Raw genomic sequence first — 27,128 nt, 5'->3', positions numbered from 1 at the left:
TTCTGGGCACTCTCTGGGGGACTGTGGTGGTTTGTGACAGCTGAAGCAGGGCAGGTGCCCGTCACACCAGCGTGGCTGAGCCAGCTGTGCCCCAGCTGTGCCCCATCAGAAGGGATGGACGCCTGCAGGCCCATGGGAGTGTCCCCGTACCTTCCACGGAGGGGAGATTTCCACCTGAGCCAGTTCTGTGAGGGAGGACATTGCCATGATAAAAAGCACTGTTCCACTTGGCAGAATCTGCTTCTTGTGAGGCTTTTCCCTAATTTAGCTCAAAACCCAGCTTGTTGCTAAAGGAAGTTGGTTTGTCGTGGTGGGTGCACAGCTCCTCTGTGCCTGGACTGCTCTTACACAGCTGAGATATTTCACCCCCACACACCCAGAAACTCTCCCCCTCTCTTTCCAGTCAGGAGTGCAAACCTGGCCTCAGCACAGCACCTGCTGCTCTTGCAAATGGCTGGTTGGGACATTAACCCCTAACATGTCCATCTCCCACAAAAATGAGATCATGCTGTGTCATAGCTACTTCTGAGTCATAAAAAACTATTCTGTGTGGAATCCAGCATGCAGACTTACATTATATGTATGTATGCATAAAGAAGAAACTCTTTTTTTGTCTGTTTGGGATTTTTATACTGTGAAGAACTGATTCCTAAAGCATTCTAGTTTCATATTTACTGTAAGAGTAGATGTGAAAAAAAAAATTCAGGACCAAATTTATAGTGAGGTATGTCTTTGTTAATGCAACTTTGTTATTTTTTAAAATTAAATAGGCTAAGAAAAATAGTGAACTGAAGGATATGAATTCTCTTAGTTTGTCAAAAGAAAAGTATCACTCTAATTTTATTATTTTTGACTTTCTACTAATTAAAGTGTTTTCAATATGCCAGATCTCTTGATTATTTTTAAATAGTAATGAACTGCTTGCAGATTACCTATTATCCCAAATAATTATTCAGTGATTTAGATAATTAAATGGAGCTTCTGAACTCTGAGAGCCACTCATGAATCCCATCCTTTTTATTCCAATAAAACTCTACTGCAAGCCAAAGAAAACAAACGTTTATCAGAGTCAAGAGTAACAGATGCTGATGATTAGGTTCCATTCCATCACTAAGATCTTTAAAATAGCTTTTATTCATCAATGTCTTCCATGTTCATTTTGCTTTTCTAGTTCTCCACAAGCAGCCAAGAGAAGTGTGCCTTTGTTTGCTGGAACTTGGAAGAATTGCAGCAAGGTAGGTGAAAATATTCAGAGACTGTTGAAATATTTGCATTCTTGACAGCAGGGGCTATTGACAGACATATTAAATCAGCACATCTCAAGATGACTTTTGTGCTCATTAGGTTCAAACAGAATGTTTGTCTTGATGTCACTCTTGAGGGCAGTTGTTAGCAAATATTTCAAAATATCTGTACCTCAATTAAGATGTTTGTAGGCTACCCTTCTATTAGGAGAGGAAGGGATTTTTTTTCTATAAAGCTTTGAGCCATTTCTCCTTATAAAGTCAGATCTCTCTATAAACAACTGCAATTTAATGAGGTTTACTGGTAATAAGGTGATCTTTACTAGATCTAAATCTGACCAAGATGATTTTAGCTGTGCTGGACCTTCAGTACATTGTATTGTCATCTTTGACATCAAAACAAAGACTTTTGCTAAGCAATCAAAATTACAGTAACTAGAATGTGATTTTTCCCCCTTTTTGCAGATGTAGATTTAACCAGCATAGTGCATAAGATTTACTGAAAAATCCATGAGCAGCAGCACTGCTGCCCATGCTTGCATGTAAATTGAAGTTGCATTCACTGATGTGTGTAAAGTTGCAGTACCTTGCTATTCAGATACTTTCATAAATTTTGAAAGAATTCCTTGTGGTAACAATCAAAGTGAGGGAGACACCTGTTTATTCCTAGTTTAAGAACTAGTATTGGCTGTATTAAAATTGCATCATGTGTATTCATATTTTGTGAAGGAACTCACATGGAAAACTAGAAATTTGTCTCATGGTCCAGTTTCAGAAAAACCCTTGCTGTCAGTGGAAGCTTGCATAGGAACAGCAAGGATCAAAAAAATAGTGATTTCAGGTTTTCAGTTATTTTGTTATATCCAGAACTTGTGTTCAAATGGCAAATTTTTTTAACTACCCAAAAAGAAGAAAGTATGCAGGTGCATAATGAAATGAAAATTAGTGAATCTTAATTTACCTGAGCAAACAAACTGTGCTTTCAAGACCAGCTTGGAGATAGACCTGGCAGCACCCAAAGCCCCTGTGCCTGGGGCAGAGCTGTCAGGGCTCTCTGCCCCTGCTGGTTACTTCATAGTACCCACCTTACTCAGATGGGCAGTGTTGGATTCTGCTAAACTTGCTTGAGTTAATCTCCTTTTGCAGTGAGATTTGATGTCTCAATAGATCTACAAGGGAATGAAAATAGAATCTTATCCTTTATATTTGTCTTAAGCTTCCATGTCTTGGATGCTTTCTGTTCCAGACATGGAAAGAAGTACTGAAAAAAAATAAGCCATGCTTTCATTTATTATGCATATATATCCCTTTACCTTTAAAATATTTGTATTGTATTTTTTATTTATAATGCAAGAATATTGCCATATATCATTAATTATTATTTTATATATTGTGTTTCCATTTCTGTATTTGTGTTTCTTTATTTTCATTTAATTTATAGCTTAGGTGTCAAATAACGTGTCTGTCTACTTTTCCCTCTTCTACTATCTCTTCAAAACCAAACTAATCCCCATTTATAATCTTTTACACTTCCAAGGTACACAGAAACTGAACTGGAATGTCAGATTAATACAATTTAAAACCAAATATATGAGGCCTGTTTTGCCTGAGCTGTGGTAAACTAGAACTGTGTGGGAAAGAAGAATTGATAATTGCCTTCTTAAAGTGTAGGAAAGAGCACATTAAAGGGAGGTTTCTGTGCTGCTTTAAACAAGACAGAAGTCAGATGGATGCTTTGTAGAGCAAGCTGGGTCTTTTGGCTGTGGTGGTGTTCACAGGGGTCCCAGGATAAGGGAAGAGATGAGAATCTTCCCTCCATGTTTCAGAAGGGTGATTTATTATTTTATAATATGTATTATATTAAAAGAAAATGATATATTAGAACTATACTAAAGAATAGAAGAAAAGATTTCATCAGAAGGCTTGAAAATAATAGAAAAGAATGGCATGATAAAATCTTGTGACTGCTCAGAAAGTCTGAGGTGGCTGGACTGTGATTGGCCATTAATTAGAAACAACCACATGAAGCTAATCAAAGATGCACCTGTTGCATTCCACAGCAACAGATAATTATTGTTTACATTTCTTTTCTGAGGCCTCTCAGCTTCTCAGGAGAAAAATCCTAGCAAAAAGATTTTTCATAAAATATATCTGTGACCGTTGGCAGTCTTAGGGATCTGCTTTCCAGAACAGGAGCTCCGGAAATCTTTGAAAAAAGTGCCTCAGTCTGTTTTTAAAGAACAAAAAGTGTCAGAGACACTGAGTAATTTTAGAAGCAGAGAGATGTGTTCAAAGTGCCTTACTCATCACAAAGACTCAGCTTTTTTGGCATGCTTTGCCCAGCTAGATCACTGTTAGTCCTCAGGTGTGTAACTCCCCAAAGTCAGCCTAAGCTTTTTTATTTAATGCAAAAGGACTTGTGATTGAGGCACAAGTGGGGAAGAATGAGGATTGCGTGAGGAGGAGTTACATTGAGCTCTGTTCTGCTGAGCTTGAACTTGTATTCAAAAGATAGTCTCTGGAGGAGGGGAGCCAGGTGATAATTTACCTTTGCTTTAGCAATGCCACGTTATCCCATAGTGTCCCCTTAGACAGATCAGGGACAGATGGTCTTGATGGATGGACTGCACAGTGAGTGGGAAACTGGTGTGACCACTTGGCTCAAAGAGTGGCAGTTCAAAGATATTAATAAAGATACAGTTGCCTGATAAATTATCCTGAATTTCAGCTTGTTATGAAAACAAAGTTCCGAGATCGTCTGCAAAGCTTCAATAGATAAAATGAGGTCTTGTGTCGCTGGCAGATGTTATGTGGATATAGTGAGATTTATGAGGGAGGGAAGTGTCCTACAGGGTGGATTTGACCTCTGAAAATCCACAGACTATTGCAGTGGGTTGCACAGGTCCAACATTCTCCTAAGTATTTGAAAGGCAGAGGTCATACACTGGAAAAGAGCTAAATTATTTTTTCTGCACAAAGGATGAAGTTCTTTGGTTACTGTTAAACTCTGCAGGGTTAAACAACCCTCACAGGTCTTTTGGAATTACTGTTGAGCAATTTCAAGGTCTTTCTGCTATTGTATACAATTTTTCCTTGATAAAAATGGGAAGTGGTGCTCTAAGAAGCCTAACAGAGATCATGTTACAGTGCACTGCTGCTTCATGTGGAGTTGTGAGAAGCCAGGCCAGAAAGGAGCAGAAAAGGAAATGCTCAGCATACCTTCCTGGCATTTGCACCTCTACCCCTCTCAGAAAAGATGTGGCTTTTTACAATTTCAGCTTTCCAGCAACTTTGCTTCAGGTTCATACAGCATGTGGGGGGAAAAAGTGTGTGTGTGTTTGTTTGATCATTGATTTTATTTTTCAACTGTTCATCAGAGGAATTCAGAATATTGGAAGTACAGGAAACTTTAAAAATCTGTCACTAAGACAAAATCTAGAAACTATGAAAAGTAGTAGAAGCAAAGAGGGAACATTTCTTACAGTGGAAGAGTTTTATTTGATGAGTAAGGCTGTGTGCAGAAGTAGGCTTAGAGCCCAGTGGGAATTCCATGATTTACAGCCTGTCAGCATCTGCAGACAGACAGGAAGTAAATAGATTGTATATAAGTGCTTGCCTCAATGTTGGCTGACTTTTCATTACACACACTGCACCAGTCAGAAACCAATACAAGCACAGATTTGGTTCTTGCTTTGCTTTCTATTAATTTACTAGGCATTAGTATGACTAAATTAAACTATCAGAAAAATGCAAAAGCTAGTATGTGTGCTTATATCTTTTCTCTGTACACTTCTAAGATCATTATGGCATTTAGCTTTAATTTTCATGGTATGTATTTGTTAATGCTCAATATTTTAGTGTCCAGGTCTTTATCTAGATTAGTCAGTGTAGTTCCGCATTTGGACTGTGGACTTTTCTGCTGCAGATAAAAACAGAATTTCATTTGTACAAGTAGTTTGCTATGAGAAGTCCACCTGGTGTGATAACTTTTCCAAGCTGAAGTCATTCTCTGAAAAAGGAACTCTGGTGTGGTATTTGCTGGGTCTCCAGGATGAAGGAGGAATTGAGAATTTGACTCTATGTTTTTAGAAGGTTAATTTATTATTTTATGTACTTACATTAAAGAATGCTGTACTAAAACTCTACCAAAGAATAGAGAAAGGATACAGAAAGCTTAATGAGATACTAATTAAAACTCATGACTGACTCATCAGAGTCTCAACGCACCACGACTGTGGTTGGTCATTAAGTAAAAACAATTCACATGAAACCAATCAAACATTCACCTGTTGGATAAACAATCTCCAACCACCTTCCAAAGCAGCAAAACAGGGAGAAGCGAATCAGAAAATTATTGTTTTCATTTTTCTCTGAGGCTTCTCAGCGTCCCAGGAGAAGAAATCCTGGCAAAGGGATTTTTCAGAAAATACGACAGTGACACTCTGGGTGTTTTTCTGGGGTTTGTTCAGTGTTGGCAGATTAAAAAACCCCCAAAACCAGAAGGGGATTATTGGTAATTAGAAAAATGGGATGCATTTTTAGACTTTTGACTTCTGTCCAAGCTCTGCTGCTTGCTGTGAGATACTGACTCAGTCACTTGCCATGAAGCTTTCAGAAGATCTTTCAAAAGGAACCTCGCTCTTCAAGTGCTCTGGTTTGTATTTTGTTCTAGCTGGAGCTACAAGTGTGTTGCCACTGCAACCAGAGATCTGAAGGCTGTCTGTCAAAAATCAATTAGTAGAAACACTCACCACTTCTGAAGAGTAGTGGCCATGTCTCAGTTTACTTATCTGTAAATTCAGTGCAATAGCTGAAACCAGGAAAGCCCTTAATCCCTTTGCATTTGTGGTTCTTCAGAAAATACTAACACAAAATGTAAGTTGTTAAGTAATTTGAAAAGATGCTGTTTGGAAAGAAAAAAATAAGATAGAAAAAAAGTGCAAATGTACTGAACTTGACCATACATTGCATGGTATTGCAATTTTTGAGGTCTTGTTTTGTTCATAAATTATTCACCAACATATATCAGACAGAGAAAGAAGCTGAAAAAGTACCTTTATTTCCTGTAAATTTGATTAACTGAGAGACTGCATCTAAATTTTTTTTCTGTTAATTTGAAATTATGGCAGTATGGGTTGGTGTATTTCAAACATGTCTACTAGTTATTGTATACAAAGTAGAAATTCTTTCCACTGTTTTGTTTTAAAATATGTAATACTTTATATGGACTAGTAATTTATTATTTGCATCTTTCCAAAAGGTGTGGGGTGGAACCTCCTGGATTAATAAAATTGGAAAAAGAGATTGAACAAGAGGAAACACTTTCAGCTCCCCTTCCATCTCCTTCACCATCACCCACAAAGTCTCCTGGGAAAAAGAGCACAGGGAAGCTGTTGGATGATGCTGTAAGTTGTGGGGGGAATCTTCTTCCTGCCTTATTGGTTCTGATGTGCGCTCACTTGCAAAACACAAGCCTGAGCTTATCATCTCACTCTATTTTAAACATTTGTAGACTTACAGAGTTATTTGCTTTTTGACCACAATTATTTATGTCTGAAGCTTAGAAGAAAAAGTCACACTGTGCAGGAGCCCTGCAGCTTAGCTTAGCTTTGTGCTTAGGGCCACATTCCCTTCTTATTACTGCTTTACTCCTTATTCACCAACTCCCACTTGGTGCTTTGTCTGAGCAAGGACTGAGTCAGGACAAGATTTGGCTCATACTGACTTGTACTGAATGTTAACAAACACTTCTGAGATATTTCAGCCTAATTTTTATGCTGTTCTGCATGATTCTCACATAGTAAAACACAAGCATTGTTTTCCTCATTGTTAGAATCTTGCTTTGAATTTCATTAAATTGTCGCAGCATATTGTGTGTTCATGTTTCTGGTGCAAACCCAAGGGGTTCATTTGAAATAGCTGGAATCAGATGAAAAGGACACATTTTGAGCCCATGAAGAGGTTAAACTGGAAAAGTAAAACCTAGCCTGTAAAAAGAAGCAGTTACCATAGTAACTACTACATTGCAAGGTAGATGTGCCACCTGGGAGTTACAAAGCACTTCTTGAAAAATCCATGTGCCACTTTCCTGTTACAAAGAGCAGATGGAATATAATGTTCCTTCATTTTATTGAAACACTTTTTTTAAAATTTGATGACTATAATTACATTTAAAATTCTCTGGTTTGTATTTCTTCCTTAACTTTGCAAAAGCACTTGTGTTTCAGCAGAATTGAGAAAGAACAGTTATGTGTAGAAGGAGGCTGGTGACTGCATATCATGTAGAAATTGAACAGAGAGAATGTAGGTTTTCTCTAACCACCTCCTTTAATTTAGAAAGCAGTATGGATAGAAACAGAATGGAATTCATCCAGCTAGAGTCCTGACCTGCACTGCCCCAGACACTCACACCATAAAATAGCAGCAGTTTCTCATATAGTCCAGACTTAAAATAAAATAGAATATAATTCCTCCCTCTGCTTCCTTATTTGATTTCCAAATTCCACTCAATACTTCTGTGTCCTTTGGGACAGTAAGGCAATGGAACCTGCAACAGCAGGATCAGCAGTGAAGATCTTATTATCCTCTGTTTTACACCAGAGTAGGTTTGTGGCTTTCACTCTCCACAGGCAGAAGATGGGTCTGTTTTGGTCTTATATTGTACAAAACAACCTTGATCTTGTTTGGGCCCAGTGACTCTGGGTTTTTTATTCCTTATATGAGCTCTGGTGGATGAAGCATTAAATTCCTGCTGCCCATTTTCAGGTGTTAGGGTGGTAATGCCAAAGGATATTTATTGTGTCAGGAATCCCTCATTATTGAACAGCATTCAGAGGGCCATGGCCAAAAAGCTCCCTAAGCATGATTCCAGTCTTGGTTCCACCTTCCTAGAAATACAGGAATACACCTTTTTCATCCCCAGCAAGCTGCACTTGGATTTAAGTCATCAGCCACTGATTTCATGTAAATTATTCCTATTGTACATTAACTATGTAAATAGTTTCTAATAGTTTCTAATTCTCCAGAAATGGAGGCTAAGTCTCATCCATGTTGAAAAAAATAATTTGAGTAACTGATCTTAAAATTCAAAACTTGATTCATTCAAACTGAGGACAACTCATCTGATACTTGAGAAATACTTCTTGTGTGTAAAATACATGTAGAATTCCACTGTTAAGTGTTATTTTAGTTATTTTTCTTCATAAAAATATTATGCCCTGATTAAAGATAAATAAGTCTTAAGAATACTTATATAAAGTACTTACGCTTAGCCTCCACAGGGTAATAAAATTATTCAGATAAAGGCATTGAACCATTTAAAAAATAATTGGAAAGTATTTAAATCACTCAACAGGGTTAGTTTCAAAAGTATAGAAACAATAATTGGTTGCCTTTTAAGTTCTTTTTGGCTTATTTAACATATTATAATTTAATTCTTAAAACAAATCTGAAAAACATTTGTACTTCAGAAGCCTTATCTATTCATGATAAACAAAACACTCATTAGAGTGCTACAGCTTTGGCCAAGCATTTTTTTCTTTTCATTAAACAATTTAAGCCTTTAATTTGTTAGCTATTCTGAAAATATCCTTTCCTGGGCCACAGACCATTTTACAGGCCTTGGTTTACAAACTGGATATGAAAATGTCTTTGGAATATTGTTTGAAATGGACAGACATCTACAAGTTCCTCTGGCATTTTGCATTGTTTCATGCTGACATTCTAGGTGTGTATTTTGTCACAGAATATGGAAATGCAGCACTAATTCCTGCTGTTCCTATGCACAAATGCAATTTGAATGTCAAGGAAGAGTTCCACAGCCAGACCTGCTCTTTTGGTATTGATGCCTTTGCTGCTTTGCCATCATTGAAGGGTACAAAATGTGCTTTTACTGAATGTCACTGTCTTTGGTAGCACGTGCCAGAGCAAGGAGGCCAAAGTCAAGCTGATGCAGCTAATAACATGCAGGAAGGAGGTTTTCATCTGTTTTTCTCAGCCCTTATTTTTTGGGGTTATGGAGTTAAGTTTGGCAATGTGTTCTTGAGGGCCCTTTAAATTAACTTTGATTGAACCAGCCCTAACAAGGAGATCATCAAATGGCACTTGGAACTACTGGGGAGTGTCTTGGCATTAATTTTTAATCATGTCACGGGGTTTTCTGTATGCTTTTTCCCTAAGGTGTTTGAGCACAATTTTAAAGAGGCAGAGCCTCTTAATGGTAAGGAAGATTTCTCAGTTTTTTATATATTTAGGAGGCAGGATGCATCTTATGACATCTTCATTTTGCCTGTTAGCTGTATTAGCACTTTGAGCTGATTCGTCAAAAAATACTGAGAATACACTTACAAAAGTTTGTGCTAAACTCCATGAAACAAACTGCTTGACTTCAGATAAAGAGTGCAAATTTGATGCTGGCCTGTGTAACTTTTTTAGCTCAGCTACTAAATCATTGCTATTGGAAACACCACAGGGTGCTTTCTGGGGTTACAGAAATGTTAAGCAAAACCAAGAAAAATATCATCAATTAAGACTACATAAAATGATATATTATGACAAGTGTCTTATTGAATATTTTGCTATCCAGGCTATTTTAAACAGTTCCTATTAATGACTTCTTGTTTTATAGGTGAAACACATTTCTGAAGATCCACCTTGTAAATGCCCTACTAAGTTCTGTGTGGAGCGTCTTTCACAGGGAAGATACAGAGTTGGAGAGAAGATCCTTTTTATAAGGGTAAAGATTTTATTTTCACTTCTTTATTTTTAATTTGCTTTGACTTTACTGCTACCTTCCACTTTGAAAATTACATCACTGATTAACAGGAAAAAATATTTTCTGGTTAACCAGCACTGGCTCATTTTTATGACACTGTTGTAGAATAAATAACCTACAGGGTGTTAACTGGCCCAAGGGATTATTAATGTGATAAATATCCTTCTGACTTTAGGTCATTGAATTTGCTCTCTCTTTAATCAGTTGCAGCCAAATGAAAAGTCTTCAGAAATAGACCTGGTGACTTCTCAGTTTGGCTTGAAAGAATATCCACTGCCTTAAAACAGCCTTTCTCCCAGTCTGTTTTGACTGATACTGTTTAACAGTCCAGGAAACAGATCAAAGGCTTCATGATCATTGAATTGCCTGACTAAGATACATTGCTGAAGCAGCACGAGCAAACCATTAAAATCCATAGATGTCATTTGATTAACAGGTATTTCCAAACCCAGAGCTGTATTTTAGACTTTGTATGCAGATTATTAACTTTCACAGCACAAAGTTAATCAGTATCAATATTTGCCAGCATTATTATATGGCTGAATTTAGCACATCTATACTTTCAAAGATTAATTCTTCTGATCCACTTAATCTTCTCTATATATGTCTATGGTAATAATAATTGAAAATATGCTAATCTTGTTATTCTGTAGTTGTATGTTAATCTGATTCCTACTACACTTCTTCCCATCTTCCTCTCCACATGCACTATTCTTGAGTCATGACAAAATGATAGGTCTTGCTCTCCAATAACTGTTATCCCTGTTGTGCTAAAGGCACATAACTGTGACCTGATAAAACTGAGCACTTGTAAACAGAAGAAGTCAGAGGGATCCCTTCTTATCTGCAGAAGTCAAGTTCCTGGTTCAACAAAATACCAGAGCTATTATTCAGGCAGAAACTTCTGCTTAACATAGCTTACAATGAAGTCAGTGAAGCCAGATAAGGGTTTGGGTTTTCTCAGGAGTGTGAAGTTGGGAACATGTAAAGTATTGTGCTGAATAAGTACTGAGAACTCCTGATTAATTCAGTAATAGGTCATAAAGAAGAAGAAATAATGGATTTATTAAATCTCAGATAGTTTGAGATTCAACATGCCAGTATAAAGGATTAATAGCTTTTCTGGTTTTTAGCCAGTAAGAGACTTTTTTTAATTCTGCAGTATATTTAGGTAATAGCTTTATTACTATTTTCATACCACATTGAAGAAGGTAATGATTGTTAACCAAAGACCTAAGTATCTGGCATAGTTTAACATTTACATTTTCTTCCTTTTGGTTTTCATTTTAAAAACATTATCAAAGTATTTTTAATATTTTTGTTTTGAGAAACTTGAGTTCTGCCAGAATGGTGAGTGTCAAATTCCCTTTTGCTGGCTTCTTTATTATGCAATCTAGTCCAAGCCAGATTTCATTCCAAGTTTGCAAACAAAAATCCCTTTTCATATCACACTGCTGCATTCCAAGTTGAATTGTGCAAAAAAATAACAGTAATATAGATTAGGTATTAAACAGCAGTGTTAAAGATCATTCCTACAAAACTTACATCAATGGAAACTTGCCATGCATTTCAGTGGGAACAAGTTCATTTTCCTAGGTTTTAAAAGGCAGTTGTCTTTTGGTTCTGGTTGGTTTGGTTCATTTTGGAACACTTCACTGGATCACAGTAAGTTTTTGCTCTTCACTCTACATGTTCTTGAGCACATAACTAGATGTGTTAGCCTTTCTTTGGAATCCTTTGGGCAGTTGTGAAAAAGCACATTGAGGGTGGGGAGCTGATTTTTAATTTTGATGGTATTTGGCATCCTCCCTATTTGATGCCATGAGGTAGCTCCTCCTGGGCTGTATGTTCTTTACACAGCATGACACAAATAAATAAACCAAATAAATGCCATTTGTTTCCAGCCCAATGGGCTCTAGTTGGATTGAGGTCAACACTTTCATTGTTTTAAGATGGCTTAGTACATCCACTGCTGCATTAGCCTATTAGCTTTATCCAGTAACCTCTATAGAATTTAAAACCTCTGTCATTTCAGTAATGCCATGTGATAGGGGTTAACTCGTATTAATTGATGGCCAAGATTAATTTTTCAGAAATTATTTAATAACATCTGTAATTTTTTTTTCTAATTCTGCAAGTCCTGTTACGAAAAAAAACAAAACCAGCATTCCAACCAGAAGAGAAAGTATCCCAAGTTGTTCTTTTTATTAATTCATATCTATATATCACATAAGTGAACAAGCAAAGCAAAATAAACGTGGCAGAGCATAGATTTCATGCAAAAAACTCACAGAAACAATGTACATGTGTCAATTTAAAGTAATTCTGAGGAAAGGAAATCCTTTGGAATATGTAGCAAAAAATGGTCCCATTAAAATTAGAGTATTTTTTTTCTTTTAACATGGGAAAATATTTAAATTCCTAATAGAAGTTTTAAATCCATTAATTAAGGGAAATTACAAAACTTCATAAAAACATGAAGATACTTAAATCTCCTGATAACATTGCAGTTTTTTTATGCATGAAGTATTTCCATAATGCATAAACTGAATGCGATTAAAATAATGCTGTGATGGCTTAGATGTTAAAAATTTATTTTCAATAAAAATTTACCTGCTTGTAGATTCTTTTTCCTTCCTTCCAAGTAGGAACAATTCTAAGTTCCACTTCCACACAAAATATGAAAGATATGTTTTAAATTAATGGATTATATTTAATAAGTTGAAATAAATTACCAGCTTAAAATGCAACCAGTTTCAATGTTAAATTGAAAATTTTTAATTTTCAATTTAAAATTGAACCATTGGTTTAGAGTTAGCAGGATCTCTGTATGTGTGCAAAATACAATTAATCATTTGCTTTTCCACTCTCCTACCATCCTACCATTCTGCCTTAATCTTTCAGAATGGAACTGAATGAATAAACCTGTTTTTAAAAATAAGGAATAACAAGTCATGAAAACTTCTACAAATATTTGGTTTATAAATTGGGAAAGAGAGTCACAGACTTGAAGTGCTTGCTTCTTGCAGAAGGCAGCAAAGTAGAGATTTTTGTAGTCAGAAATGTCAGTCACACCTTTACAAAAGGGACTTCTTATACAGGTTCAGTGACAAGAAATCTGGTTTCAGTGCTCTCATGCTGCATTGGATATGCATTAGTATGAAAATTCCCACAAGCTGACCAGCTCCTCTCAGAAAGATCTGTATTTTGGTCCATACCTCTGTGACATTCAGATTGTTGGGAAATTGTCTCTAGTGCAGCTGGAGTCCCACTAGATGATGTAATGGCTCCTGGTTTTAAAGCTTCTGATTTTTCCTGTGACATTTAGATGTTCTTTATCTTGCAGACCAGTTGATAAGAATGTGATTGCTCTTAAATATTTGACCTTGTATCCTTAATAATTAATATCATGTAACATTGTTTTGCTGTAGTAATAATAAAATGTTTATTTAATACTTTCTTCTTCTAAATCCCAGGAAAGGGGAGGTGTTATTTACCTGCTACAGCATCTATGTAGAAACTTTATTTTCAGATTCACTAATATATGTATAATATATATGTTTTTGTGTATATATATATGTGTATATATATATATGTGTATATATATATATATATATATATATATATGTATCAGTCAGTCTAGTATGCACTATTGCCTCTTCCTGGTGAGAAAAATGTATTTTTGTATAAATATAGAAGTGCATTTTACTCAAAACCATCCAGGTAGGGATGATGTATCATATACCATAGAGGAACTGGAAAGAAGAAGAAATAGAAAGCAGATTGATTATACAGATCTCAAGACTCAGATGCTTTGCTCTGCCTTTCCAGTTCAAATGCATCAGTTGTACTCATAGCTTTTGTGTTTCTGTCTTTTGTTTTTCCTTCAGCATAATTCTCCTAGCTTTTTTGTCTTCCTTATTCCAAAGATTTTCACAGTTGTTCTGCCTTTCCCAGGCCTATTCATTTCCAACCTGTGAAAGAGTTTATGTTTTTAGTAGTGAAAATCCTTTCCTGAGCTTTATCCATAAGAAATAACTTTCCAGGGTGTTTAAAATGTCACAATCATGGGCACATCAGGAGTTTTAATTACCCTAACTCCAAAGGAGATACAGTGGGATGCCTGGGGTCTTGTGAGTGAATTCTGGAAACACCTCTTGCGCCTCAGGACAGCAACAATCATTGGTCTCTGGGCTTCTCATCTCAGTCTTTGTGTTTGTAGCCAGCTGCAGTAATTCCCAACTGGAGACTGCAAGAGAGCTGGGGAAAGGCATGTCTGAAGTGCAGCCCCAGTGCATGCCCAGATACAAGGTGGTTTTGGGGGCCTTTCAGCTGGACACTTCTTCACTCTGTGCCAATTCCTCTCCAACAGCTTTACAGTCACAGAAAAGATGACATTTCAGTCTCACTTGTGCTACTGAAGGTGGAATTCTTCTCAGCCTTCTCACGTTTCATTTATTGTTAACAAAAAGGAAAAAAAAGTCCTTAAAGGGCCAGTAAAATTCACTCCACAAGACTCAGAAGCTCTTGAACAAACAGTGATCCTGGAGTGTCAGTGGGGTGGCTGCCATTGAGTGCTGCCTGTAGAACTGTCAGGAAATCCATTTTGTTCTGTAGTCTATCATTAATCTATTGAGATTAGGCAGACCTCTGCCCTGCCCCTGCTTAAGTTGCAGCTTGCTTGTTCTTTTAGTTACCCTTTCTCTCCTGCCTCTCCCTTTATTCTTTATTTTTTCCCCTTCCTGCCTGCAGCTTTTCTTGTTTAGGCCTGGATGCCTCCATGGAGCCAGAAGCCCATGGACTTTTCACTTTGTACCTGATGGTGCTGGTTTTGCACTCAATAAAAAGCAGCTACAGCTCCACTATCTGGTCCCTTGGAGAACTGACATCTTTAGTTAAATAGTTGACTGATTCTCACTGAGAGTTATCCAAACCCATAAAATATGAGAAATTAAATACTTCTTGGTTTTTTTGCTCCTCTTGATTTAATTTTCTACCTTTTTCCACTGACATGGTGCATTTTTGCAGCCATTCGTGTTAATTTAGTGTCTAGAACTTTGAAAGGGTTCATCAGAAACTTCTTTACAAAAAACTCTTTGTAAATCAAATTATTAGGTCCTAATTTAATGGTAGACTGTTGAAATTCCTCCTTTTTACTTTCCCCCAATGAAGTTCTTGTTAGACTTGGTGGAATTTTTTCATAGAATATATCTTTGATGCAATATTCAGATTCAGTGGAACTGACAGGCTGTGCAATAGCTCTGCAGTTTTCCTCACCAGTTTAGATTGGTTTGCCTCAGTGATCTCCTTCTGTGGATGATCAAATACTGTGTCTTCTTTAATTCCAAGTGTCTCCCTCTATGCGTTATTGCACAGTGAAAACTCCATTTGGAGATAAGAAACATTTTCAGCAAATCATATTGTGCTTTTTTAGGGTGTGATGCATCTTCAAGAAGAGTAACATTCTAGTTCTTGAAATTACTCATACACCTGTGGTCATTTTCTGCCATAGTATTTATAATTTAGGCTTTTAGAACTGAAGTTATAACAATATTACATTACCTAAAATTAGTAGAAAGAGAATTCTTCTCAGGAGGAGGCTAGGACAGAGTATTCTGAAGCTTTGTGTCTAGAAGTATCACCCTAAAATTAATCTGATTTCCTTAGCTTTTGTAAATAATACTGAAATGATGTTAAGTAATTTTTATATTTGCATTAAGGTTTTATCATCCATGGAATCATAGAATGGTTTGGTTTGGAAGGGACCCTTAGAGGTCATCCAGTCCAACAGGGTTATCTTCAACTAGACCAGGTTGCTCACCCATCCAGCCTGGCCTTGGATGTTTCCAGGGATGGGACATTATTGTATTTGGGTTGCCCTCAGATGAAGGCAGGAGTGATGAATCTGACTCCATGTCCTCAGAAGGCTAATTTATTATTTTATAATTTAAAAAAAATAATAATAATATACTATATTATATTAAAGAATACTATACTAAACTATACTAAAGAGTACAGAAAGGATACTTACAGAAGGCTAAAAAGATAATAATGAAAGCTTGTGACTCTTTCCAGGGTCCTGACAAAGCTTGGCCCATATTGGCCAAAGAGTGAAAACAACTCACAGCAGAATCCAATGAAACAATCACCTGTGGGTAAACAATCTCCAAACACATTCCACATGAGCAAAACACAGGAGAAGCAAATGAGATAATTATTGTTTTCCTTTTTCTTTGAGGCTTCTCAGCTTCCCAGGAGAAAAATTTTCAGAAAATATGAATGTGACGGTACATCCACAATCTCTCTGGGAAACCTGTGCCATGACCTCACCACCCTTGTTGTAAAACACTTCTTCCTTATATCTAATCTAAATCAACTCTCCCATCAGTTTAAAACCATTACCCCTTGCCCTGTCTTGTCACATAAGGAGTTTTTATGTCACAGCAGAAGGAAAATTGCTGCTTCCTCTGCTGTGGTTACTGCCTTTGACAGTCTTGCTTTTCTCAGCCTTTAACATAACACCATGTTAGTTTAACATGAACTTTAGTGTATTTGAGAGTAATTATTTATTTATGTGGGGAGATGTTTATAACATCTCTATGGCAAATGCATAACCATGATAACTTTCTGTCTCATTTTAAGTAAGTTTTAATAATCTCAAAGATTTTTTAAATATGAGGGAAATGGGTTCCTGCTTCTGTGTCAAAGTTTTTCATATGTTAGACTACCTGTACAGGAACTGATTTCTACCTCATCTTTGTTCTGCCCCTGCAACCCCCCATCTTAAATCCTTCCTTTTCCTGAATTTTTAATTTTTATTTTTCCTTTTGAATGAAGATATCAAGGAATATTTGATCTCTCCACGCTGAATTTCGATCTGGAGTCCAGACACAATTTTGGCTCTTTCCAAGAGAATAACGATGGATCTGGGCTGTGCAGGAGGTTCTGGTGTGGCAGGGAGATCCAAAGACAGGTGTAGCCAGGGCCTTTGGGCTTGGCAACCAACTGATGGCTTCCTGGCCTGTTCTGCTGGTGTGATTTTACATGGAGCATATCAACAGGCCACTTAAAGGTAGCCCAGCTAAGTCACAAAATGACTTTCTATTAGAATTTATTTCTTTTTAACTGGCACAGATATTTATTTAACCTTTTGATAACATTCAGCATGTTGCTTTCCCTAGAAGATGTTTGAGCTCGACTAAACTGGTATTGCTTTAGGATCCAACATACCTCCTGCTTTCCATCAAAGGAACACATAAAAAATTGTTGAAGCAGTTATTGCTTTTATAGCTCAGGTTTTGCTTCCCATATCAGACCTGAGAAACCTGTTACCATTAGCTAGCCTATTATAAACTCAGTTAAACTAATATAGCTCACTTGTTTTCAGACACTGTAGTTGAAGAGAATACTTAAATATTGTTTTGAACAATAAATTGAATTCTTTATATGATAAGGTTTAAAAATTCCTAACCTAAAATGTTTCTCAGTCAAAATGTATGTATTTTAAGTGTATTTTAGATATTTTTAATTTTTCTTTTTAAATGTATTTCTCCTGCATCTAAGGTGTAGAACTATAGTAGTATTCAGAACTCAATGTAGAACTTTCAAACCCAGCTCATGTAAATCAAGTAAAATGGTAGGCTGCAAAAAACTCAGTTTTTCAGATATTTCAGTAGTGCTCATGCAAATTTCTTTTATGTAACAACTTCCTCATGATTTACTGACAGGCAAGAAGGAGAAGGAAAATTTAGCATTTCATAAGGGTACAAAGAACTGTGTTTCTGTTTCATTCTCTCCTCTCCACCCCAGTTTCTCCAAGTATTGGCAAGCCAAAGAATGATATCATGGCGATTTCATGCTGAAAGTGTACATTGTTCTTATCTCTCTCCTTCTCTTTAGTCTTTGCTAGAGTGGTGGGATTTTTTTTTCTGTTTTGTTTTTAAATTTAATATAGTGTTTGCAAAAGATACTATAGAAACTCCTACTTAACAATTTGTAGCAATTCTGGACGTAAATCAGATTTTGAAGGAGGCCATGACAACCTGGTCTGCCTGTATTGATAATTGTGTATAATTTTGTCGCAGATTCAGGCATAATGTAGCTAACTTACTAAGGGTTACAGTAATTTTACACTAATTTTTAGAACACATTTCCAACTTGGGAAAAGTAATAGCAAAGGGGATGGGGGTTTGTTCAGGTTTTTTTATCAGCTATTATCATTTTAGTATTCAGTCTTGACCTAGCCCTGAGTCCCTTGCAAACAGCACCAAAAAAAAATCAAATCTCTGAGAAGTAAAGCTGCTTCTCAGTGCTTCAGGAAATTCCATCAGTACAAAAATGTGTTGAGGACAAGTAAGCAAACAGTGCTTTTGGAGTATCCCAGTATATATGGAATAGTGGGGCAGAGGCTTTTTGTTAAATGTGCAAGGCATCCCCATCCCTTGTTTCAGAACAGCAATGTGTCTGTGACACACTGACCAGGCTGCTGATGGTGCTTCTCTATCTCTGTCTGCTCTCCTCTGTTCTTTCCATTTAGTCCCAAAACTGGCCTGAGGTTTGAGCCAGAGGAGATGCCTTACAGCTCAAAGCTTTATGCTGTGTACCATGGTGTCATGAAATCTTTGCTGTAGGAAATATGGAGATCAGGTGTTTGATTCAGGTCTGGCACTGTGTATAAATGTATATCTAAAAGGGTCAGCAGTGAGGAGTTCTTGAAGCCAAGACTCTGGCTGTATTTGACTTCAAGCCATCAAGTAATTTTTTGCAGATTCTAGTGAATATGAATATATTGACATTTAATACTTCAGGAATTTTTATGTAATATTCCCTTTTTGTTAATACTGAAGTAAAGAGTCCAATCCAAAAACTAAGTATCTTGATGAAGAAAGATTATATTGATATGAAAATAGACATAATTACATTTTACTCTGTGATCTTCACATTCATGTTTCTTTAACTGTTCAAAATTCATAATAACTGCTTAGGAGACACTTTGAGAGGAAAGTAACATGGAAAGAATTTCTCAGCACTGGTGCTTAGCATTAGCAAAGCTTGTCTAAGGGAAAGATCTCTGGAGTTTTATCTCTGTTTAGAGCTACTGCTTGGGGCTATCCATGATGCAAATAGAGCTAAAAGTTAATAATTAGTTAACTAACAATTAGTTTTTACTTTCAAGATTAACATAATAACAAAAACTTTAAAAAGCAAAGTAATTTTAGAACAAAAGCTAATACTAACTTAATCGATTCTCCAGTCTGAAGAAAGTTTGTTTTACATCACACATTCATTTTGCTTTATTCATATTATAGAAGTGGAAAAATGTTATGAAGATCTATTATGATCTACCAACTTAACACATATGTTTGCATTTAGGAACTCTTGTGTGCTTTATACCCCATCTTACCTGTGCACAGGGTACTTCATGTATTTTATGAGTGTGTTTATGTGTGAACACAGTTATTCATGGGTGCATACAAGTGCACATGTGCCACACTACTATCTGTGAAACCATAGTCCTTTGACTAAAAATTAAAAATTTAGGTGATGTCAACTCAAAATACATCAAGGAGGATTGATATGTTAACTGGGTAAATTTTTAGACATCCAGGTGAATTAAAAGTGAGAACTGTTACCCTTTAAGTATGGCAAATGCAAGAAGAAAATGTTGATTTAACCGTCTCTGTTTTGGCCCTGAGTTTGAAATATTCATGTCTGCTAATTTTGAATCTAGTCAAACTGTTTTGCAGAAGAAATGCACTATAATAAAAAGTATCTATTAAACTGCATATAGGGAGAGACACTGTGAAGACATCAGTGCACAAAGATTCTGTAGAAATTACTTTCCTCAGTGCCAGTTGGGAAACTGGTTCCTCAATAAAAATTGAATAAAGCTTTAAAGATTTAACAGACCTGTAGACAGACAAGTGAAATTTTTAGAAACTGCAACAGTTGATCCTAGTCAGGTCTGTGTTTAGAATATGAAGTAGATATAATTTTGGACACACAGGGGTTCTTAAATGTTCAGATGGAGCATGGAGCCTCTTCTGTGATAACCTGAAAATAGGAGGAGAGGTAAGGTTAAAAAAAATCTTGCCTTCTCATGGATTAGGATATGGCCAGGGCACACCATCCAGGTGTGGAACACAGGAAGCACTGTCTGCTGCACAGTTCAGGTGTAGCAGCAATGAACAACAGACAGTATTTGAGAAGGCATTTCGCTCAAGAATGTTTCCATTGCTTTTCCAGGCTTTACCAAAGCATCACCTGACCACCTTATCAAAGGAAAATATATTATTCTGGCAGTAATGAAAAAGTACATCTCTGAAAGAAGTTAAAACTAAGGATGAAGTATTGAAGGATGCAAGGATACTTGCATACTTCATGTGTACACACTGGATTTGTCTAAACACAGCTCTTCTTTTGGTTACATTTTTTAAAATTAGTTTTACATAATTCTTGCTATTGCAATCATGATTTAAAAGCATACATGCAATAGAAGCACTGCTTCTGTTCCTATTATGTGTGCTCACTGCCTTCCTGCCCTGAAATGCAGGACTAAATGTTATAAAATTTATTCATGCTTCTGAGTAAGTGAAAAGTGGTTTGTGTTCTCTGAGATGAGAGTCGACATAGAGCCCAGCTATCCACAAATGAGCTCTGAGGAAAACACCTTTGCCAGGAATCCGTTCTAAATCAGAAACAAGTTTGCATATTAAAAGGGAAAGGACGGACACTCTGGGCTACTCTGTTAGAGTAATCAGTGTCTTTTTGGCAGCTAGCACCTTCTCCCTTTCCAAGATCTCTGCCAGAACCTAGAACGATGTTTCTTCTGGTATTTGCAGAAAGATATAAAACTGATGAGTGCAAAGAGATCCAGCCTGCTAGAATATATACAGCAGGGAATTTCCATGGGACTGAATTGAAGTGCTGTCAGGTTACAGCTAGCAGCTATCAAAACTAAACTGAATTACTAATACTAACTTGAAATAATTCATTCCTGTGTCAAGAGAGTTACCAGAGTCCTAAAATTATTAAATAGCCCACAGAAAAATAGCCCAATATGAAAAATCTGTGCATTTTTTTAAGCCTGATTGCTTCTCCTTTTAACCTCATCAATTTTTTATCTTTAAAATTTCATGCCAAGGAAGTGTGTTTTTTTGGTAACATTTACTGCACTTCAAATGGATTTCAGGGCTTGGCACCTGGTCAGCCACTCACAAGTGTCATGAAAGTACAGTAAACTCCTGGAAAGCATTCCAAAGATAAACTTGGAATTCCACAGAACAAAAGTGATAGTATTACCATGATTTTTCCTGGATCTGTCTCATGGAAAAGTGAGGATTATGAACAAAGTTAGTATCAGATGTGCTGTCAAAGTAGGGCTGTGGAGAACAAGAAAATCAGTATTTTGTCTTTTATTGCCCAAATTTACCAAACTGGTGAATTCTGGCAGTTTCATGTCCATGTAAAATATCTTGTCTTGGGTCAAAGCACTTAAAAATTCAGCATTAACACACCAAACTAGATGAGACTGATTTCAGCTGAAATTTATTTTGTGCTAAGCTGTTTAGAATAAAAGCCTGAATTAAAAAAAAAGCCTGAATCACTTCACCATCTGAAGAAGTGATTTATATGTGCACAGTTTACGACAATAGGAAGATTAATGTGGCTGAGAAATAAAATACTTCTAATTTGTATGTTTAGTTATATTCAGTATTAATGGAGTAATAGTGTAAGGATATACATGTAGATGTGGCAAGGAGATTCAAAAAATGGGTGTAATGACTGTGGGGAAGTAGTGATGTGTATGAAATGAAATAGTTAACTTCCATACCTGAGAGTCATACATTTTTAAAGCTGAAATGCCAATCCTTAATTTCTCTATGGCAATACAATTGCAGAGCAAACCCATTTTAAGTTCAAATCTGTTAGAAATGTGCTTCAAGATGATGGCAAGTGCTAATCTGGGCCCAGAAAGAGAAGAAAGAGGTGTAGCAAGAAAAGGTGGTGTCAGTGAAACAGCCTGCAGCCACGTTGTCATATGTTAACTTCTGCTCATGCTCTCCTCATAAATGCACTGATTCACCTCTGACTTGCATTGGGATGGCTGTTTTTAGAAGCTGGGAGAGTGACAGGTGTGGATTTGCTGCTTTCACACTGCAGCAAGAGTAAATTTTGTCCACTTGGTATGCTAGTTTAAACTTTCCAGCCATTTTCACTCTTCTCCTGTTGATGTACTTGGTACGTAATTCCCAGTATTACTTACACTCTGGTCAATTTGGCCCAAAGACTTCCATGCTAGTCAAGTCACTTGAGATCTGGTAGAGTTGAAATATGTAAAATACCACAGATGGCATTGGACTAGATGTGACTCTCTAGCCAAATATTTATGTGTATTTGGATCCATAGTCAAAACCAATGACTGCACTCTTGGATAAATAGTTTGCAATCTGCAAAATCTTAATTTTATTTAAAGTTTTTCATTCCATTCAGATGATTTTCACTTTTTAAAAGCACATTAGTGTAGCTTTGGTTCATTTCTGACAATGCTGGTTTCATGGATTTGCAGTGACATAATTTCATTCCAACTTTGTAACATCATGCCCCACAGACTCACACTGACATCATTTTGAAAACTTTGAGAGAATGCTTTGTACTATTTAAAGAAAATTAAGCCTAAGGATAAACATTATTGAAATTATGCCACCCCTGTTCTCCCCTCATAACCCAGTGTCAATTAGAAGGTGTTTAATGAAACCCATGGAGTTAAATAAATTTATTGCAGGCCTGTTCATTTAAAAGAATAACTTCTAGTCTAAATTCAAGCAAGATCTAATGAAACAATCTGCCTCTAGATACTTTCCAAATGTAATTTTCTTGCTTTTGCATGTAGCTCTGTTGATTTAAAAACCAGGGCATGGAGGTAGGAGACAGTTTCCAGATTTCAGTGTAACTGTTTTCATCATTTTGGTGTTGCCTTTAACTGTTCATATATAAGGCTGGAAAACATACCTTGAGACTTTGTTCTTTGCCTGTTATATTTTATCTAAAAGCACATGGACTAGAGTTTCCAGCATAACTAGGAATCATAAAACAGAAGGAATCTGAGGCACTCTGTAGGCAGCCAACCAGAATCATGGGTTATCTGGGCTTTGCATAGGTTTTCTGAAGTATCTTACAGAGTCCTGACACTTCTTATGAATATAATTGGTATTGGGTGAAGGAACATTATCTGAATATTGCCAGGTAATTGAATATTTTCACTGATATTTTTCTCTGAAAAATCTTCCCATGAAAGCTTCTCCTCTTCCAGTAATGGGTCAATGGAAGCAGTGACACTGCAGGGCAGAGTTGGCTGGCAGTGTCCTCACTTCCTGGGACCTTGGGTTTCTCAGATATTTCCTTCAATTTACATGAAACTATAAAGATTTCTCCTGTTTATAATGTGTCCTCTATGTAAAGGCAAATTGAGCTGGAAATTTGCCATAATGAGAACATAGTGTTGTTAAAAGATATAGGGGGTTTTTTTTGTTGTTTTTTTGTTTGGTTGATTGGTTTGGGTTTTTGGGGTTTTTTTTGTAAATTGACATTAGAGTGAGGCCAAAGGACAATGTTAGCAGAGACTTGCTGGTGCTCAGGACTATGATGAGGAGATAATGGGAAAAAGAGTGAAATATAATATACAAGTGATGCATTTTTCGAAGATAACTGCTCTAAAAGTAAAAAAATAATTGTTAATTACTGTCTGTTCACAAGACATACAACAAATAACGGAGCAAATACAGACTTACACACTTTATTACCTTTAATCTTAAATGTTGGTCAGCTCATGTTTTTAACCTTACCATGGTCCACCTACAGGCTTATGAAAGTACAGGGTTACAAATCTAGGAGAGCATTTTTCAAAAGAAGAAAAGGACATCAAGTTGAATGAAGCTGTAGAAGTGTAATTGTATAAATATGAGGCAGGGGGGAATTATTTTTCTTTTCTGAAGTCTTCTGCCCCTTTTTTGTTCTTCCATCCATGTACTCTTCCTTCTTTAAAAGTATACATGATACAATCCAGGATAAAGAAAGAGTGGCATTGGTCCAGCATCCAGAGTTCCTCACTGCTTGTTACAAGTGGAAGGGTGGTAGGTGCAGCTCATCGAGGGCAGGAGGTGGAGAAGCAACTGAAGGCCAAGCCTTCACACCGTGCTCCAGAACTTTCTGGAAGAGAGTCAGGCTAGAAAATCTCTTCCAGTATATTGGGAATTAATTTACATTTCTTTAGAACTAGACTGTAACCTAGGTTTTCGGGCAAATTAACCAAATTGATTTTAGGAATGTGAGTTAGCAGCTACTACTGCTCCACAACAAATGTCCATATGCAGTGTTTCACCTTAATGTAAATGTTCAGCAGTAGCTCCTACTGGACTGCCACTAAAATTGTACTGCAGCTCTTTGAGGAATATTCTGGCCTCAGAATACAGCTAGGAGGTTGGAAGAACAGCAGCTCCCTGGTTTCTCCTTGCCATTCTGGGGTGCTGGATTGCTGTGGGGCACTTGTAAACGTAAGGTTTGCACTCCTCTCTGTTCCAATGCTCATTCCTTTGTGCTTCCATTCCCTAGGAGGTTTTCATTTTCTCTCACATGTAATCCAGACTTCAGTGGAGCTTGTGGGTTAGGTTATGGAAAGTACAGGAAATAAACATCCTGTAGAGGAAAGATGGAGGACAAGTAGGTGGCTTAAATGACTGAAGTATAACCCATGCTTGAAAACAATAGATGGATCTCATTTTATTTATTTAATTGGTGATACTATTAAAAAAGATTCTTGTAAGCAATATCCTCAATATAGCCACATTTTAATGAGTCTTTTTGTAGAGGATAGTATAAATAATAGTTTCCTTCTAAAGGACCATATTGTTAAATATATTTAAGATGATTAGACAATAGAATGTAATTTTGAATTAGTCAGAAATAAAGGCTGGATGAATTTATTTGCATCTCTATTCTAGGATTGCTAAGCAACCAAGGACAAATGGCTTTATGTGTGGCTAGTATATTGTATTGATTTAAAAAGCTTTTTTAAAGGACATTCATTCTTTGGCACAGGGATAAATTGATTGTAAGCCTGATTATAGCTTCTCTTGGATAATTTCTGGATTTTAGTACATGATCTCCGCAGGCCAGTGTAGTCATAGGAATGAAACTTCCGCAGTTTTACATATCTCACTTTAATTAAACTTCATAACTGCCATCATCGCCATGCATCATGTTGGTGGCATTCTTTCTTGTTTGTTTCTTTATTTTTATGTGTTTATTTTAATAAGTTGCAGTCACAGTAAGGCAGGGGTTAGTGCATATTGAAGTTGTGCACTATAGGTTCTTCATCCTCAGGAACATACAGACAGCTCAATAATTTTGACCACAGACCAATTTCATTTGCAAGCATTCAGTGAGGAGTTATGTTATGCATATGTTAAATCTTAAAAACTCCTAATTTCAACTATATCTACCCTCTGACTGATTTCATCTCAGTCAGCAGAAATTGTACTTTTTAATGTTGATATTTTACCCACACATATTCACAGTTCCTACCTTTGACTAGCCAGCAAGCCTTTACACAGATGCACTGGAACAAGTAAATCCTGTTATGCCAAGCCTAGAGACTTGAAGTATAGAATTACAATATATTTACTTGCTGAAGGACGTGTGAAAAATATGTCTGTAGAGCTTATAATTAAACCTACATCTCATAAATTTGAGGAAATGAAATAGTATTCTAGCTGTTACATATTATTTTCTCTTATGGGTTGGATCAGACACTTCAGCACTTGCCACTCCTGAAAAGTGATACCATGAAGGAGTAAAAAGCCTGAATAGCAAAGGCATTATTGAACTTTTCATGGAAAAATATGCAGGTAGTTTCTGCTTCTGAAAGTGTAAAAACAATTCTGAGAATGTCCAGAAAAATTCAGATCTTCCTGGTATTCTTTTTGTTGGGACCCTCACTTTAAAACTACTGTATTTCCGTTTGCTTACTTGATGGTGCCAGACCAAATGAGGCAGCTGCTAATCCTGAATAAATTCAGAGAAGGCAGAAAACCATCCAAAATTCAAAGTATTTGTCACCCTGACTAGTAGTGCAGAAGACCTCTACAGTCTGATATATTTTTTAGTTCTTCCCAAAGATAAATCTGCAGGCATAAAATACATGGCATTCAGTTCCTTGTTAAGGTATCCAGAAATGTTTCAATTTTATTCATTTTTATTGCATGAGGAAATGAAAAAGTGCTGCCTATCCTTTTTGAGATCTTAATTTCACTGGAGTATACTTTTTTTTCCTATTTCTCATGCTTTCAATTGATAGTGATGTTTGCCTGCCTCCTTGTGATTTTCCTTATTACTGCAGTCCTGACTTGACATCTTCAATGGTTTTGGCTTTGTGGGGGTTTTTTGATTTTTTTTATTGGTTGGTTGGTTTAGTTAGGGGTTGGGTTTTTTGATAGGCTATACTCAGCTACTGAATTGAATTGTGATGGTACTAGACATGCTATTTGTTTGTTGGTTTGATTGATTGATTGATTGTTTGTTTGTTTGTTTTAGGCTTCACATGTTAAACTGAAACGCTTTGGTCAATTTGAGGATGTCTCTCAACTAAACTTAATTTTGAATATACCTTAAAAATAATTTTAAAGTTTATGTGTCATGATTTTAACCACTAAAGGACTGGCAGCATCTTTATTTCAACAGGGGGCAAAAGTCAGTGATGTGGGGAAAATGGCCAACAATCACTTTTGTGACAAATATTACAAAGATCACGACTACAGGGAAGGAATTGTTGGGTTTACTGTACTGGTATCCCAGAGGATGGGGATGCATAATAAAAGAAACAAGTAAGCATTTTAACTCCAGCTTCTGCATTAATCTTGCATACACTTGAAAGTAGCTGTTTGAAGCAATTTGGAAGGTTAAAAAAAAATAAAAAAAAATATCCAGACAGGGAAACACACAGATTGCTGCAGTTGGGTGTATGTGGTAACTGAAATCAGTCTGTGCTGGACCTAAAACATCTGTCACCACATGGAGACATTGCTTCCAGAGGCAGGCAGTGGGAATAAATCTGT

At 36.5% G+C, this 27,128-nt stretch overlaps 1 protein-coding gene across 3 annotated transcripts in view; it reads left to right on the top strand.

Annotated features, from left to right (window-relative positions):
* Positions 1-27,128, top strand: part of GAS2 (growth arrest specific 2) — a 74,195-nt gene that overhangs the window by 39,365 nt on the left and 7,702 nt on the right. The window contains exons 5-8 of one of the 3 annotated variants that reach the window (XM_059474361.1): positions 1,172-1,235; positions 6,505-6,649; positions 9,871-9,978; positions 20,263-20,552. In XM_059474361.1, coding sequence (XP_059330344.1) covers positions 1,172-1,235; positions 6,505-6,649; positions 9,871-9,978; positions 20,263-20,322 — 377 coding nt within the window. In that variant the 3' untranslated portion in view covers positions 20,323-20,552. Of the gene's footprint in view, positions 1-1,171; positions 1,236-6,504; positions 6,650-9,870; positions 9,979-16,854; positions 17,127-20,262; positions 20,553-27,128 lie in introns of those variants that run through there. The other 2 variants (XM_059474362.1, XM_059474360.1) reach the window with 2 other exon arrangements.

This window comes from Ammospiza nelsoni, chromosome 6 (assembly GCF_027579445.1).
Source record: "Ammospiza nelsoni isolate bAmmNel1 chromosome 6, bAmmNel1.pri, whole genome shotgun sequence".
NCBI lineage: Eukaryota > Metazoa > Chordata > Aves > Passeriformes > Passerellidae > Ammospiza > Ammospiza nelsoni.
This window is presented reverse-complemented; position numbering and strand designations above follow the sequence as displayed.